Consider the following 14,690-nt stretch of genomic DNA (forward strand, 5'->3'; position numbering starts at 1 on the left):
GTATTGGTGTGTGGGGGATATTTTCTTGGCACACTTTAGGCCCCTCAGTACCAGCTGAGCATCATTTAAACAACACATCTGTGACAATAAGTTCACTGTACTCAAATCAGTCACCAGCTCCAGCAGAGCACTTTGGGGATGTGGTGGAGCAGGAATGAGCCCTGTATTTTATCTGAAATGTACTCTGACCTATACAACCATGCAGGAGTCTCAGGAGAGTGATGTGCAGTTATACTGAGTGAGACAGCATGACCAAAACCAGCTTAGTGCGCCTTCTAAATAGAAAAAGGCATGATTATTAATGTTAGCAATTACACCTGTGTTTAACCTGCACTGGCATAGCAGCAGCTGTGGAAAAGTGGCCATACCGTGGCAAGAAACGGCAGTCAGGCCTGCTCCCCGCATCTTCCTCTTGGGGGCGCGCTCAGCTCGCTGACTCACCTGCTGGCTGCGTTGCTTCAGCAGTGACTTTTATAGGAAGTGTGAAGTCCTGCCTGTGGGAGTCATGGTTTGAGAGCTGCCTGTACTATCATGTACTTTCATCTCAGAAGACACAGCGAGCTGTAGCAGGTAAAACAGCTGTCAGTGTTTGCTTGACTTCAGGATGAAGGTGTTAGACAGGTATGCAAAAAATGAATCGAAAATTGACAATTTAGCTAACTTTAAAAGTGACAAAAACGAAAACAAGGAATAAATTGACATTTGGCTGTGTTTAGTTAAGCTACAAACTAAATGACTGAGTCCAAATCATGCAAAGGCCTTAAAGTCATAAACCAGCTCAGGAACCTTTGTGAAGGTTTCAGGGGATCTGGCTGCAGTTTACACACTTCATTTGTCAACCATGTTCTCATGGAGAGGTGTTTGAATGTCAGAGCCAACAGGTGCCACCATATTACCCTCTTATGCTTTCAATGCACTTAGCTGTACAGAGAGACTGAGTTATACTAAAGCTCATCATCCACAGCAAAAGTTTAAATGCCTCCAGTGTGCCTGAAATACAGTAGGAGTAAGAACAGGAAACTGAGGCTGCAGTTCACTCAGGCTCACCAAAACGACAACAGAAGACTGGTGAAAGGTTTCCTCAATTTCTACTGTGACATTTAGATGGTGGGATCAGAATTTGGTGCAAACAACATGAAAGCACGGATTGTATCAGGGGTTCTGTAAGTGTGAATGTGGTTGTGTGTTTGGTGGTGGTCGGAGGGGCCGTAGGTGCAAATTGGCAGCAATGCCTCTGTCAGTCTGCCCCAGGGCAGCTGTGGTTACTTTAGTAGCTTACCACCACCAAGTATGATTGAGGTGTGAATGAATAGTGCATGAAATTGTAAAGCGTCTTTGGGTGTCTAGAAAAGCGCTATATAAGACTAATGCATTATTATTAATGGTGTGGGGGATATTTTCTTGGCACACTTTGGACCCCTTGGTACCAGCTAAACACCACAACCTACCTGAATATTGTTGCTGGCCATGTCCAACCACAGTGTACCCATCTTCTGATGACTGCTTCCAGCAGGATAACACACCATGTCTTAAAGCTCAAATGATCTCAAACTTGTTTTTTGAACATATATATGTAACTGAACAAATATAATGGGGTAATCAGTGACCCCACTGTCCCATTTTAGTCACCAAAGTACCTCGGCTGCTTGAGGGTTAACGTTATCTTGTATATTTTATGTGTTTCATTTGATTCAGTAGGACTCATGAATTGAAATTCCAGCCATTAATCCTTAACTGAATTAATCACTTTTTTTTTTTTTTTTTTACTTTTTGCACCTTATAAACAAGTAGGCAGGAAATTTCAAATTCATTCAAAATATGAACACAGTTCAAAGGCACCAAGTATGAAACCAGTGAAATCTGCTCCTTTAGAGTAAAATGGGTGACTGTAAAGGCAAAACAGCGTGCCGTTCATGCCTCTGTGCAGATAAGAGCTCCTTTTATTTCATAAGCAGATGCTTTATGTGTGGAAACGATGAATCACAGGTTTCACACTACGTGCGGCGAGGGCATTCCCTGCAATTGACTGAGGCTAGACAGATGGGCGTGTTTGACTGTGAGAATCCAAGTTTGACTGAAAACAGGATATTCATTAACTACTGTGAGTCACCGAGAGGCCCACTGAGTTAAGCTGTGGAATAATCTTAGAAAATAAAGGTTTCATTAAACAGTGGGCAGGGGAGGAACTTATGTTGATGCCATGTAATGTATGTTTTTTGGATTTTTTATGCTTCTGACAAAACCTCCTTAAACTAATCTAGGTGTGCAGCACTTTCTGTAGCTGGATGGTGATTTTGTGAAGCAGCAGCTCTGCCTTCACTCTGAGTCCTGACTAAATCTAAATTTCCGTTCTTTTTTTTTCTTTTGAGTCAGAGGGCCGGGCTAAGCCTGCCACAGACTGAGGCAGGAAGTATCTTGCCTAAGTGTGTGTGTGTGTGTGTGTGTGTGTGTTAGAGAGAGAGAGAGACAGAGAAATTTGTGTATTTAAGGTCGTGCTGCTTCTTGCATTGCTGCTTTTCTCTCCACTCCCTGCTCAGACGTGCTTTGTCCCACCACCAACTCACTTCCCAAGGTAAGTCTTATTACTGATCTGCTTTTTTCTTTGCAGAGTTTCCTCTACACTTCCTCACTCTGATTTGTTTTTTCTATTCTCACTTTGTCTTTTCTACCCCTTTTCCTTTTCACTTGTACTTTTCCCCTGTTTGCTCAGCACATTCCTCCTCCGGGACTCCGCTGAATCTCACAGCAGGACAATGAATCTTTAGATTCACATCAGTGGGACTCACCTCTGCCCATCCTACCTTTCAAATTTTACAGTTTTCTTCTGCAGCACTTCTATCAGTGGGGGAAAACCCAACATTTTCACTTCCTTCCCAGCCCGTCTCATTTTACTTCAGGTGTTATTCACTGCTTTCTAACCATTTCCTTGAAGTCAGGGTGTGGCACTCTTGGGTAATTAAGCACCCTCCAAACTTGTGGCATAATTCAGATGAGGAAATACACTGCAAGTGGTTTAAAACTACAGACAGCACACCGTTACACTCAGTTACACTCCAATATTAATATGACACTGCATTTTCCTTCTAACCTCTCTTTGTTTTTCACTCCTCTGTTTTTCCATCACTGTGTCTTGATTTCAGTCTCTTAATCTTGTAAATGTAGAGCCCACTGAACCATAGAAACACACATGCACTCATACATATACACAGATTATCAACTGACAGATTGCTCTCAGGTCTCTCCACTTCAGCTGCTCTGCGCGCCTGCGTATTGTCCGCTCTCATATTTCATTGTGTGCCCAACAAGGCGTGAATGGCTGATTGGCTCAGTGACCCCAGCAGCCTATCTTTGACCTTGTGTCTCCATCTAAACCCTCTCTGTCCGCTCTGTTTGTCTCCGTCTGCTCTCCTTTCCATCTAACCAGGCGCCACTTGATGCTTCAGTGGTCAAGGCCACGAGGCCGTCTTTGTATTTTTACCAGTCAACCTCTCGAGCAGCCCCGTTTTCTCTTCCGTGACTCACCTTTACAAGTAGTTTGATTTGTTTGTTTCTGATGCAAAAGGCTGGACTGGACTTTAGAGATTACAATGCTAAATTATTGTGATCAGTTTCTAATAAACCAGAGGAGAGACTGAAGGCCTTAAAAAAAAAACTGGAATTATTTTTTAAATATTGCTGTGGGAAGGCCCAGGGAAGATGAAGAAAATAGCTTTGAGTGGTCTGTATAAAGACAAAAGTGGACAAGTAGATGTGTTGGAAAAATAAAATTGTGGTCCAAAGGTTACTGATCTGAGGCCTTTCTATAATATTATTATTATTATTTTAGTTAAACTAACATTTAGTTTCTCTTTTTTATTCTGTATACAAGTTAGAGCAGGTTATGTTTGAGTGTGTGATTGATGTGTATACACACACACACACATATATATATATATATATATATATATATATATATATATATATATATATATATATATATATATATATATATTCATTGTTTTCTACGTGACCCACCTCGAGGTAAATGCAGCAGTGCGCAAACTTGAGATAGTGAGCACAAGCTTGCTGTTTTTTTTGTTTTAGTATTTCTGATTGTAGTGTCTTATTAGTTTAATATAGCCTTTGGATTCTGCATGTATTGTAGTTATTTTAGTCCTTGAGTTCTGGTTCTGTTTACCTCACCTGTGTTTTTTGTATCCTGTTGTCAAGTTGTATATTAGTCTCATCTGTTTCTTTACTTCCTGTTTTACTTTGTTAGTCATTAGTCTCTTGTTCTTAGTGTTTAGTTTTACTTCCTACATGTCTTGTTCTGATCACGATCAGCCATTCCTCTTTGTATTTATAGTTGTGATCTTCCCTTTAGTAGTTGTCAGAGCATCTGTTCACCTTGTCCCCGATTTTCCTGATCTCAGAAGTTTAGACTTTTCAGTTCCTTTTTAGACTTTCTGTTTTGGCCTTTTGTGGATTACCTACCAACAGGCTTAATAAGTGGCTCACTTTTCATTCATTCCTGCCTGCGTTACAAGTCCACATTTGGGTCCACCTTCACCATCATTTCACAGAGTCATTATTTAACAAAAGTTAAGCCAAACTGCAGAAGCAGCATGTGTGGAAAAACCAAGTGATTCATTAGCTTGTGGAACCACCTTTAGCAGCAATAACTTGAACTTATTACTTTTTGTATGACTTTATCAGTTTTTCACATGGTTGTGGAGGATTTTGGTTCACTCTACAGTGTTGTTCAGTTCTTTGAAGTTTGTGGGCATTCAACAGCATTTCAGTCAAGTTGAGTTCTGGACTTTGAGTCACTGTGACAGCTTCATTCTTTTTCAATCATTCTGTTGTAGATTTGCTGCTGTGTGTGGGATTATTGTCCCATTGTGTGTCCCAATTTTGGACAAGCTTTAGCTGTAGGACAGATGCCCTCACATTTGACTCTAGAATACTTTGATATGCAGAGGAGTTCATGGTCGACTTTCTCCTGACAGCCCTCCCAAACAAGCCATACTGGTTCAGTCTTTTAGCTTGGCTGTCTCACAGCATAAGTTGAGTACTTAGATTGTCACAGGACTTTATTTTTCCATGTCCATAAGTTTCAATTTTGTGCTGATGATTCAACCACATCAGCAAATTACAAAACGCTGTCTGTGGAAATAACATCGTTTTGGAACCATGAGCTTTTAATTCCGCTTCTCTCTTTGCAACACTATGGAGAAAGGGTAGTGACTTTTTTTTTTTAACTTTGGGAGTCTATATATATCTTGTGTGGTGAATCATGGTCTTGTGGGCTTAACTGGAAGTAGAGAGGTTGCCCAGAGTCTGAGTAATTCCTCATACAGACCAGCTTTGAAAACAGCAGGTCTTTCCCCTCCTGTCTGCTGCCCTGTTTGTGCAGGAAGAGGGCAAACGGGGATAGGGGAAGAGATGGTGTTGGAGGAAGGGGGAACGATGGCAAGATAAAGGAGCCAGCAGTTTGCTCTCACTGTAATTATCAGCTTGGTGTTTAGCTTTAGCCAGGAAACCAGGAACCCGACTCTACTCCCTGCACCCCCCCACCCCACGCTCAGAGTCCTGTCCGCAGGCCTCAGGTAGGCTTTCATCACTCCGGCTTCAGTTACCTCCCACATATAAGCTAACAAGGCCAGGTGAGCTCAAGCACTCCTCCTCACCAGACCCCTCGATACCTTACTACATCAAAACACACAACACACGCACACTCCAGTGGACACGCAGAATGGACCTGGAGTCAGACAGCATGCTGGAGGTACCAGAGGAGATCATACAGTTAAGTGGACCAGTGCTTTTATTTGTGCCTCCATACTTACTCTTTAAGCTGCTGTCCAAGTATTGTAACCTTAACCCGGTGGCCTCTGCATGTGCCGCCTTTCTCTGTTTGCTTGCACCCCCCTCTACACTATTTAGTCTATATATTCAAATGTTCACTTTACCGTAATGTTTGCTCGAATTACAGTTTACAGAAATAATGTCAAGTTTTAAAAGCATGCTGCTGACATCCTGTTAGTCTGACCACAGTACTGATAATCAGCACTGATAGATACTAAACTTTCTGCTGCCTAATGAGTAATTTTAAACACATGATAAAAGGGAGCTGGCAGCAGTGTCTTACATTGGATCATCAGTCGACTGTAATCCCTACAATTAAGCTAATTGTTTTCCAGTCCTCCTCTATCAGCTGCTGCCTGTTGCCTCTCTAGCAGCAGAATTAATCCAAAAACTGCTGACTTAAATGGTGATAGATTTGAAGGAATGTGTGACAGTGTAAATGCTCCACCCGTGCCTTTTTTTAAAAAAAAAGAAAAACAGATGTTTATTTATATTGCCATCAGAGCTTACTGCAAATGTGTCACAACACCCACAAATTTAACTGCGTGAGGGGAAAAAAAACCCCCGCAGCAGCTCGATGTTGCGGCAGAATGTTCATGATAAGGTTTCAGATATTTGTCTGTTTTGCTCCAGGAAAAACCGCCTGGTTCTGATCTGAAGATGCAACAATGTAGATATAACACCATCGTTATGATAATGGTTATATGAAACTATAAAGTCTTTTCCTCTCTCTCATCATCTATGCCAACATTAAAATTCATCAGTTAGCTATTTTTTGACCTTTGAATCCAGCTGCATCATGCCGAGTTTCTGTTTAGTCACTTCCAGTTTTATTTTAAAGTGTGTGTCTTTTTTTCTGTTTCCCACGCCTGTGTTCTGTTAGTAAATCAGACTCCTTACACACTGCCTCTTTTGCACTCCTCTGTTGCCAGGTTGTCTCAGCTCATCACAGTTGCCGAACTTTCCTGCAATATTCTTGCGTTTCCTAGGTCGTCCGATCGATGAACCGATGAGCTCGTGCTATGGCGAGGCCTCCATCATTTTGATTGTTGGGTTTTCTCTACAATTATTGTGTGATCATTACCTTGCAATATAAAGCACCTTGCGGCGACTGTTTGCTGTGATTTGGTGCTGTATAAATGAAACTGAATTGAATTGAATAATCCATTTATTTGAGATTCACAAGAATTGCTACCCTAGAGCGTTGGTCTGTTTTTAGTGAAACTTGCACACAGTGGTCACCTAATAGGTCTTCGCTCAAACTGTGCTCAGGGTCACATTTGTTGTTTCACAGCACTTGTCTGTGAAACAACTACACACTACTTACAATTTCACCAAATTCTCACTCCTGATGTACTGAACAATATTGAGTCCAAACCACGTAGCAAAGTCTAACATAAACTCAAACTGTTTCATTTGGAGGTGAATGAGATTAGTTTGTCCTGGATATGACTGTTTCCAGGCCTCCCTGACTTCCCAGTGGATTTTAATCTTCACTGGTTTTTGCAATGACAAGCAAACTTCAACTCTGCACTTCACACAGTACAATAACCTGTGAATTGTGGTAGGTTGTGAGCCTGATGAGCTACTATATATACTACTGACCTCCGGTTCCTGTTGTTTTCTTTGTTCCTCATCCATTCTTAGCTTTTGATGGATGTTCTTATTCATGAATATTGGCCTGTTTTTTTAGGACCTTACCTTTTTGTGACCCCTGCCTGGATTAAAAACTGGATTTTAGATTTTACTCTGCAAAGAACAAAAGAATGACTTGGCTCATGGTCCCCCTTACTTAGTTTTGTGCTGCTTTTAGATGCTCATAAGTTTATTTCTCAAGTTAACAATTTAACTAAGTCCATTTCAACATGGTCTATCTTCAGCCAGAGGATCTGGCTGCAAACTATGGAAAAAGTAAGTTGGCCATCACTTATTGCTTTTAAAAATCTGATTAAACAATAATTTAAATGATCTATTTCATTCTGGAGTTTGAAAACATTTCAAACCATTTACAGGTTGAATTGATTTATTTTTCTGTAGCCTTGAAATGCACACAATAAAAAAATAAATGCATCTAAATTCTGCAACATAAAAACACAGTAGGGCACAGTGAGACACAATGAAATGAAAGGTGGTATCATCGCCTTACAAGTCTAGATTTAGTCGTGTATACGTGAAAAACCAGCTGAAGACAGGAAGAAGCAGGCTTGTGGTTGGGTGACACACTTGTTTGTGTGCTGCCAAAACCCCCCCAAAAACCTCTCTGTAATTGTGCTTTGGTCCTTCTCATTGCTAATTAAGAAAGAGGCATGAATTTGTGAGTCCATATTGGCCTTATTCCCACCTGTGAGATAACCTGTTTTTGTGCAGGGACACTAAGGGTGCATTGGTGTCATGTTGCATAAAAGTGATGTCATGTAGCTTGTGGGCTTTACGCAGCAACACAACCCTCTCTTTGTGTCTACTCAAGGTGTAATTACACTCATCAAATTGTCTCCAGCCTCTGTTCTGTTGCCCTAAAGTGATTGTGGTTAGTGTGAATCAAACCACCTCCAGATACATTACAGAAATGATCATCTCCCTTAGTATGGAGAGCAGTGTGAGTCTGTAAGGGAGGGGAAGTTTAGTGAGAATTTATGCACCTTTGAGGAGGAGGCAGGAAGAGTCCCATTAGATACGCTGTGGGTTCAACTTCTTCTTTTACTTCTCCTTATTCCAACCAAATCCGTGCACATAGTCCCATGTGGAGCAAATGAAACACCACTATGTTTTGACACTTCCTGTTTCTTCTTCCTTCTTTAAGGAACACGATCTGTGTGACTTAGATTCCATATGCTCCTCTCTTTTTTTCTTCTCACAGATCTTTTCTTTCTCTTTTCTCCATGCAGTATGCTCCCCTTCCAGGCAGCACCAGGTCAGTTCAGCCCAGAGGTCCGCCAACAAGGCCTGTGGGTATGGAGGGTAGAAAAGATGAAGGCGGTGCCGCTACAGCCCTCTGAAGTGGGAGCTTTCTATAACGGCGACTCCTATTTGGTGCTGGTAACCGTGGGGAAGATGGAGCTGACCTTCACATGTGGATAGGTGAGAGACTGGAGGCACATCTGGCTTTTGTAACGTGTAAAGGAATGCTATCTGATGCAAGTCCAACACTATGCAGTCTTGACTTTACTTGGAGAAAAAAGATGGAAGAGTATCCCATTTTTATTTTACTCCACCCGGTAAAAAAAAAGAAAAAAGTAAGCATTCTCTGGCGCTTAGTACACACCTGACCCTGGCAGAAAGACTAACATCCATCCTGCTGATGGCGATGACACACGAGACTCCCTGCTGATCTGCTGCATCATTGTGTGTCGAGAAAGGCTGGATGAAGACGGATGATGAGGAAAGGAGAGGGAAGAAGTCCAGAGGGAAGCATTAAAAATGCAGGAGGACTGTTACAGTGCTCAATCTGCCTGTCGTTTCCAGCGTATGTATCCAGTGCTTTGGTAACACTAAGCTGATTGTCACAACTTGAAGAGCCCTCTCACCGCTCAAGCATGCACCCCTCTTAATCCTCGCTCCTCCTCTCCTCAATCAACCCTGTGTCATCTTTGCGTGTGTCCACCATTTGTTTAGTTTGGCTATTTATTTTATTTGGCAAAATTCAGAAGAAGAATGGGTAAATAAACTAACTAAACCTTTAAGAAGCAGCCAGGGGCTAATTAAATGCAACTGATTAATTGATCATCAGTGAGTGTGAGTGCACCTATGAAAGCAGAGGTTTTGGCAGTTTACTGGTCCGGAGCACTCTGGTGTGTGTTAATGCCAAGGAACAAAGACATCTGCAATGATCTTAGAGAAGCAACTGTTGTTGCTCAATGTGGGAAGGGTGATCATTTCATCAGTTCTACAGAGCTACATCTCAGACTCTACAGGCCTCAGTTAGCATGCTAAATGTGAAAGTTCATGACAGAACAATTAGAAACAGACTGAGCCAGTTTGGCTTGTTTGGAAGGACTGCCAGGAGAACGCCTAGAATATATAGTAGAATATAGTAGCACGGCTAGGCAAAGTTTGCCAAGTTGTGTCTGAACAAACCACAAGACTTCCGCAACAATGTCCTTTGGACGGACGAAACCACAGCACATCAGCACAAACACCTCAGACCAACTGTCAGCACAGTGGTGGAGGGGGTGATGATTTGGTTTGTTTTGCAGCCAGAGGACCTGAGCATCTTGTAATCATTGAGTCAACCATGAACTCCTCTGTATACCAAACTGTTATAGTCAAATGTGAGGCTGTCTGTCTGACAGCTAAAGCTTGGCCCAAACTGGATCATGCAGCAAGACAATGATCCAAAGCACAGCAACAAATCTACAACAGAATGGCTGATAAAGAAAATAAAGTGCTGCAATGGCCCAGTCAGAGTCCAGACCTCAGCCTGACTGAAATGCTGTGGTGGAACCATAAGAAAGCTGTGCATGAATGACTGCAAACCCCAATGAACTGAAGCAACGCTGTAAAAAAGGGTGGGACAAAACAGCTCCACAGCCATGTGAAAAACTGGTAACAAGTCATACAGAAAACAGCAAGTTCAAGTTTTTGCTGCTAAAGGCGGTTCTACTGAATCATGAACTGTACTTAGTTTTTCATACGCTGCTTCTACTTTTTTGGCTTAGTTTTTGTTAAATAAATAACGACAGTGTGATATGCAATGTGATGCTGCTCATTGTAGCATTTGCTTTATTTTAAGACTTAGTGGGGACCACATGTTTTTTCTTATACCCTGGTATTTTAAACCTTAGAACTGGCAGAGGGCGCACTTTCTTTTTTTTTTACAGTGACTGCATACGCACGTGTTTGTTTGTTCGTTCCTGTTCCATGTAGCTATGCACAAGAGGCAGACTGTGGGTTGCAGCTTTCTTGAAAATGGTTCATCCGTATTTGTCACAGGAAACCAGAACCACTTTGGCCTGTAAACCACTGAGTGACAATATAGGCTATTATAATGACAGGCCAGCCTTAACTCTGTCCTCTCTTTGCTGTAAAAAGAACAACAACAACAAAAAAAAAACCCCAAACTGGGCCTCAGTTGGTCAAATGATTAGGTTCTTACTGAATGCAGGTAGTGAATGTTGCCTTGGAAAGTCCCCCATAAAGTGAGAACAGCCTCTGATTAGTGTGAGCAGCTGTGTGAACTGTGAGTTCGCAGTAGTAGCTAAGGATTCGTGCTTTTACTTTTATAACTCAACTTCCAGCAAGTTTTTTTTTTTTTCCAGAGCAGTTCATCAACTTTTAATCTCAAAACTTGTTTTTGCACACCCACAGTCCTTTATAAACCAGGAGACTTTTCAGTTTAGTTTTTGTGCCAGAATAAGATTTGTTCTTTCCTCTCTGACAGTTTCTTTTTCCTCTGTTCCAGGTGAGAAGTCATCTCGAGATGAGCAGGTAGCCTGTGCCATGCTGGCCACCCAGCTGGATAATTTTCTGGGCGGAGACCCCGTTCAGCACAGGCACGTTCAGGGCTTCGAGACCCCTGAGTTCATGGAGCTCTTCCCCAGAGGGGTCAGCTACAAGGTGAGCAGCCCTGTTTCGGCTTTGCTGCTTTTCAAATTTAGATTTTTTTTTAAATTCAGTTATCATAAAACATTAAAGAAATATCAACTGTAGACGTCATATCTGACTGATGATTCTGCATCTGCTCACAGGAGGGTGGTGTGGAGTCAGGCTTCAGGAGGCCTCAGGGCTCGGGCACGGTGCAGAGATTGTACCAGATCAAAGGAAAGCGCAACATCCGTGCCAAGGAGGTGGAGCTGTCTTGGAGCAGCTTCAACAAGGGAGACTGCTTCATCCTTGACCTCGGAGAGGTGAGATAATCCATCTAAAGGAGGACATACAGGGCAAAGGTGCAGCCAAACTTAATCAGATCATTTGCTCTTCTAAAATAAACAAAGCAAACTAAACAGTTTATTTAACTTAAGCACATTTGTAACTGCACATTGCAAATGAAATAAAGCACCCAGTTCCTCCACATTGTACCGATCTGCCGTTGATTCTGCTCTCCAGACCATTGTGTCGTGGATCGGCTCGCAGGCCAACATCTTTGAGAAGCAAAAAGTGCGTGAGATCGCCTCGCTGATCCGAGACACAGACAGACACGGTAAAGCTCGCATTGTGGATGCCAACGAGGGGGAAGAGCCGGAGGAGATGCTCAAAGTAAATGACTTTTCCTGTTTTGTTTTCTGATTATTTTGTTCAGAAAGATGCAGGTCACAGGTTCAAGTCAATAACTGCAAAAAAAAAATTTGTGTTGAAAAAAGTAAAAAAAATACTCCTAGATTTGATCTCTTTGTAGTCTTTAAGCTGTTTTGTGCTGGTGTGCAGGTCTTAGGAAAGATTCCACCCCTGCCAGAGAGCACTCCAGAAGAGGACAGCCAAGCAGACGCCTCCAACATAGCCTGCCTCTACAAGGTAGCTCTACATGCAGAGCTATGAGCACAGCGTTGCTGTTTAAACAACCATTTCCATCAGTGTGCGACGGAAATGTCTTAAACATGTTCACTGTACGCTCACTCCTTAGGTGTCTGATGCCACCGGTTCCATGACGACGACCAAAGTGTCCGATAAGAGCCCATTTGCCAAGGATCTGCTGGTTCGTGACGACTGCTTCATCCTAGACAACGGCGCCAACGGAAAGATCTTCGTCTGGAAAGGTGAGGAACCACTGCTCAAACTCAAAGCAGCAAACTTGCACCTCCTAAAGCAACCAGAAGGAAGTGATGACGCAGATATTTAATATCTAAGGAAGTGAAATTTTAATGGATGCAGTGAAGAATAATGTTTGGCAGTTTCGCAGGAAGTCTGAGGACCTGCTTACATGTGATCAGTAAAAAAAATAAAAAATCAGAGAAAAGCCTAACCCTAAAGTTACACTGAAAGCATGTGACTGTCTCTGGAATATTAGCCCCCCCCCCCCCCCCAAAAGAAAAAACCTGTCAGCTCTGAAATAAAGGCACTAATAACACTGATCCATTAACCATCAGGTAACGGAGCGAATGCTGAGGAGAAGAGGGCGGCCCTGCAGATGGCAGACAAATTCATCAAGCAAATGAACTACCCTAGCATGAAAACACAGGTACTGCTGGAACACCTGCTCATGCTAAACACTGCAAATCAATCAAGCGTTCTTCATTACTGTGGAAAGGAAACGCTCACACCATAGCTTAGTTTCTATTTCAGTGAGCTTGCAGCTCATTACAGCAGCCACAGATCTGGTTTATGGCTTTATGATATCAACTGTTACATCTCTTATACAATCAGTAAGTGGTAAAACTTTGTGTATTGCACCACAGGTGGAAATCCTGCCACAGGGGAAGGAGACCATCATCTTCAAGCAGTTCTTTGCAAAGTGGAACTAAGCATTTCCCGGGAAATCCTGCAAAATCCTGCACATCGGGATGAGGCTGCGCATCTCCAAACAGAGAGCACCTGTTACAAAATTTTTTTATATATATACTGACTTGTATGTAAATACTTGTGAGGCTGACCGTATGCTGCAGCTTGCTTTGGACTTTGATAGAATCAGACATGTGATGCCACTTTTATAAAACCAATAAGGATAGAAAGAGAAACATTAAACATAACTCAAGTAAATGAGATGTGCATTTTTTTTTTTTTTTTTTAAATTTGTCCAATAGTGTCACAGATTTGCCTGCATTTGAAAAATAAATCTGAAACTCTGGCTCCTACAGGAGGAAGTTGTTTTGATTTTTTTTTTTTTTTTCCTCGTGTGGTGCTTTGGTCATGTCTCCACCCATAACTGTGGGCTTTACGTAACCTTCATTTTGAACTATGCCCTTTCGTCTGCCACGGCTGCACAAATATTATGTCCAACTATATAGTAACAGTCACAATAATAAACGAGGAAATAATCCTGTATTATTACAGGAGCATTGCATGCATTGCTGACTAAGTAGCACATGCTTACTTATGTAAGGATTTTATATGTAAAAAAAAAAAAAAAAAAATTATATATATAAATAAAATCTAATACGACAAAAAGATCCAATCCAGGATCACATATCTGTGATGTGTGTGTGAACCTCTGCTTTCAGTATCTGCTGTAAACCAGTTGTGCAACTAAAACTGCAACTAATTGTTTCCTATAACTTCACACACTTTCCAGCATGTTATTTTTCCTCTTTGAGCATTCTTTGTGAGGGTTGTTGTAGCGCTGCATGCCCTATTTCCTGCTTAGATTAAGTTTACAGAGCGATACGCTGGCATTCCCCATTTATGATTAGCTGGCATTAGTAATCAGCTGGTGCGGTGAAACAGACCAAACTGTGATGGTCCCATCGCCAAGTCTCTCAGATGAGATAAGGCTCTGATGCTGATGTGCTGAACATAATGCTTTTCTTTTTAACCAGAAACCTCTATTTTGGTCATTTGTCCACCAAACATTATTCAGACGGCCTTCTGGCTCGTCCCTGTGATTTATGACGAGCTGCAAACATGCAGAACAGCTCTTTTGTTCAGAGAGCGGTGCTTTCTCCTCGCAGCCGTGCCGCGCACTCACTAAGAACTGAAACTAACCAAGGTGAGAGAGGCCTTCAGCTACTCTGGGTTCCTGTGGGGCCTCCCAGACTACCACACGTCTTGCTCTCAGAATGATTTATGTTGGTCAGCCACTCTTGGGGCAGGTATAAGTCATTTTGAGTTCTCCTAATTTGTACCCAGCCTTTCTGACTCACTAAACTCATTGCAGATCCTTGTGTAACTTTTTTTTTTTTTCACGTAGCAGTTCATTTTCAGTAAATTGTGTTTTCAAAATCAGACAAACAGATAAACTGGTTCTTTAAATGCAAACA

The 14,690-nt window shown here is 41.9% G+C and overlaps 1 protein-coding gene across 1 annotated transcript; it reads left to right on the forward strand.

The window, feature by feature from the left end:
• The first annotated feature begins 2,442 nt into the window (after positions 1-2,442).
• Positions 2,443-13,568, forward strand: capgb (capping protein (actin filament), gelsolin-like b). Its single transcript, XM_030753826.1, is given in 10 exon segments — positions 2,443-2,572; positions 8,730-8,878; positions 8,881-8,922; positions 11,243-11,397; positions 11,529-11,687; positions 11,887-12,036; positions 12,205-12,291; positions 12,401-12,533; positions 12,864-12,955; positions 13,173-13,568. Coding segments are annotated over 9 exon segments (1,032 nt in total). The 5' UTR covers positions 2,443-2,572; position 8,730; the 3' UTR covers positions 13,239-13,568.
• The last annotated feature ends 1,122 nt before the right edge of the window (positions 13,569-14,690 follow it).

The sequence above is a fragment of the Archocentrus centrarchus genome, chromosome 18 (genome assembly GCF_007364275.1).
Source record: "Archocentrus centrarchus isolate MPI-CPG fArcCen1 chromosome 18, fArcCen1, whole genome shotgun sequence".
Taxonomy (NCBI): domain Eukaryota; kingdom Metazoa; phylum Chordata; class Actinopteri; order Cichliformes; family Cichlidae; genus Archocentrus; species Archocentrus centrarchus.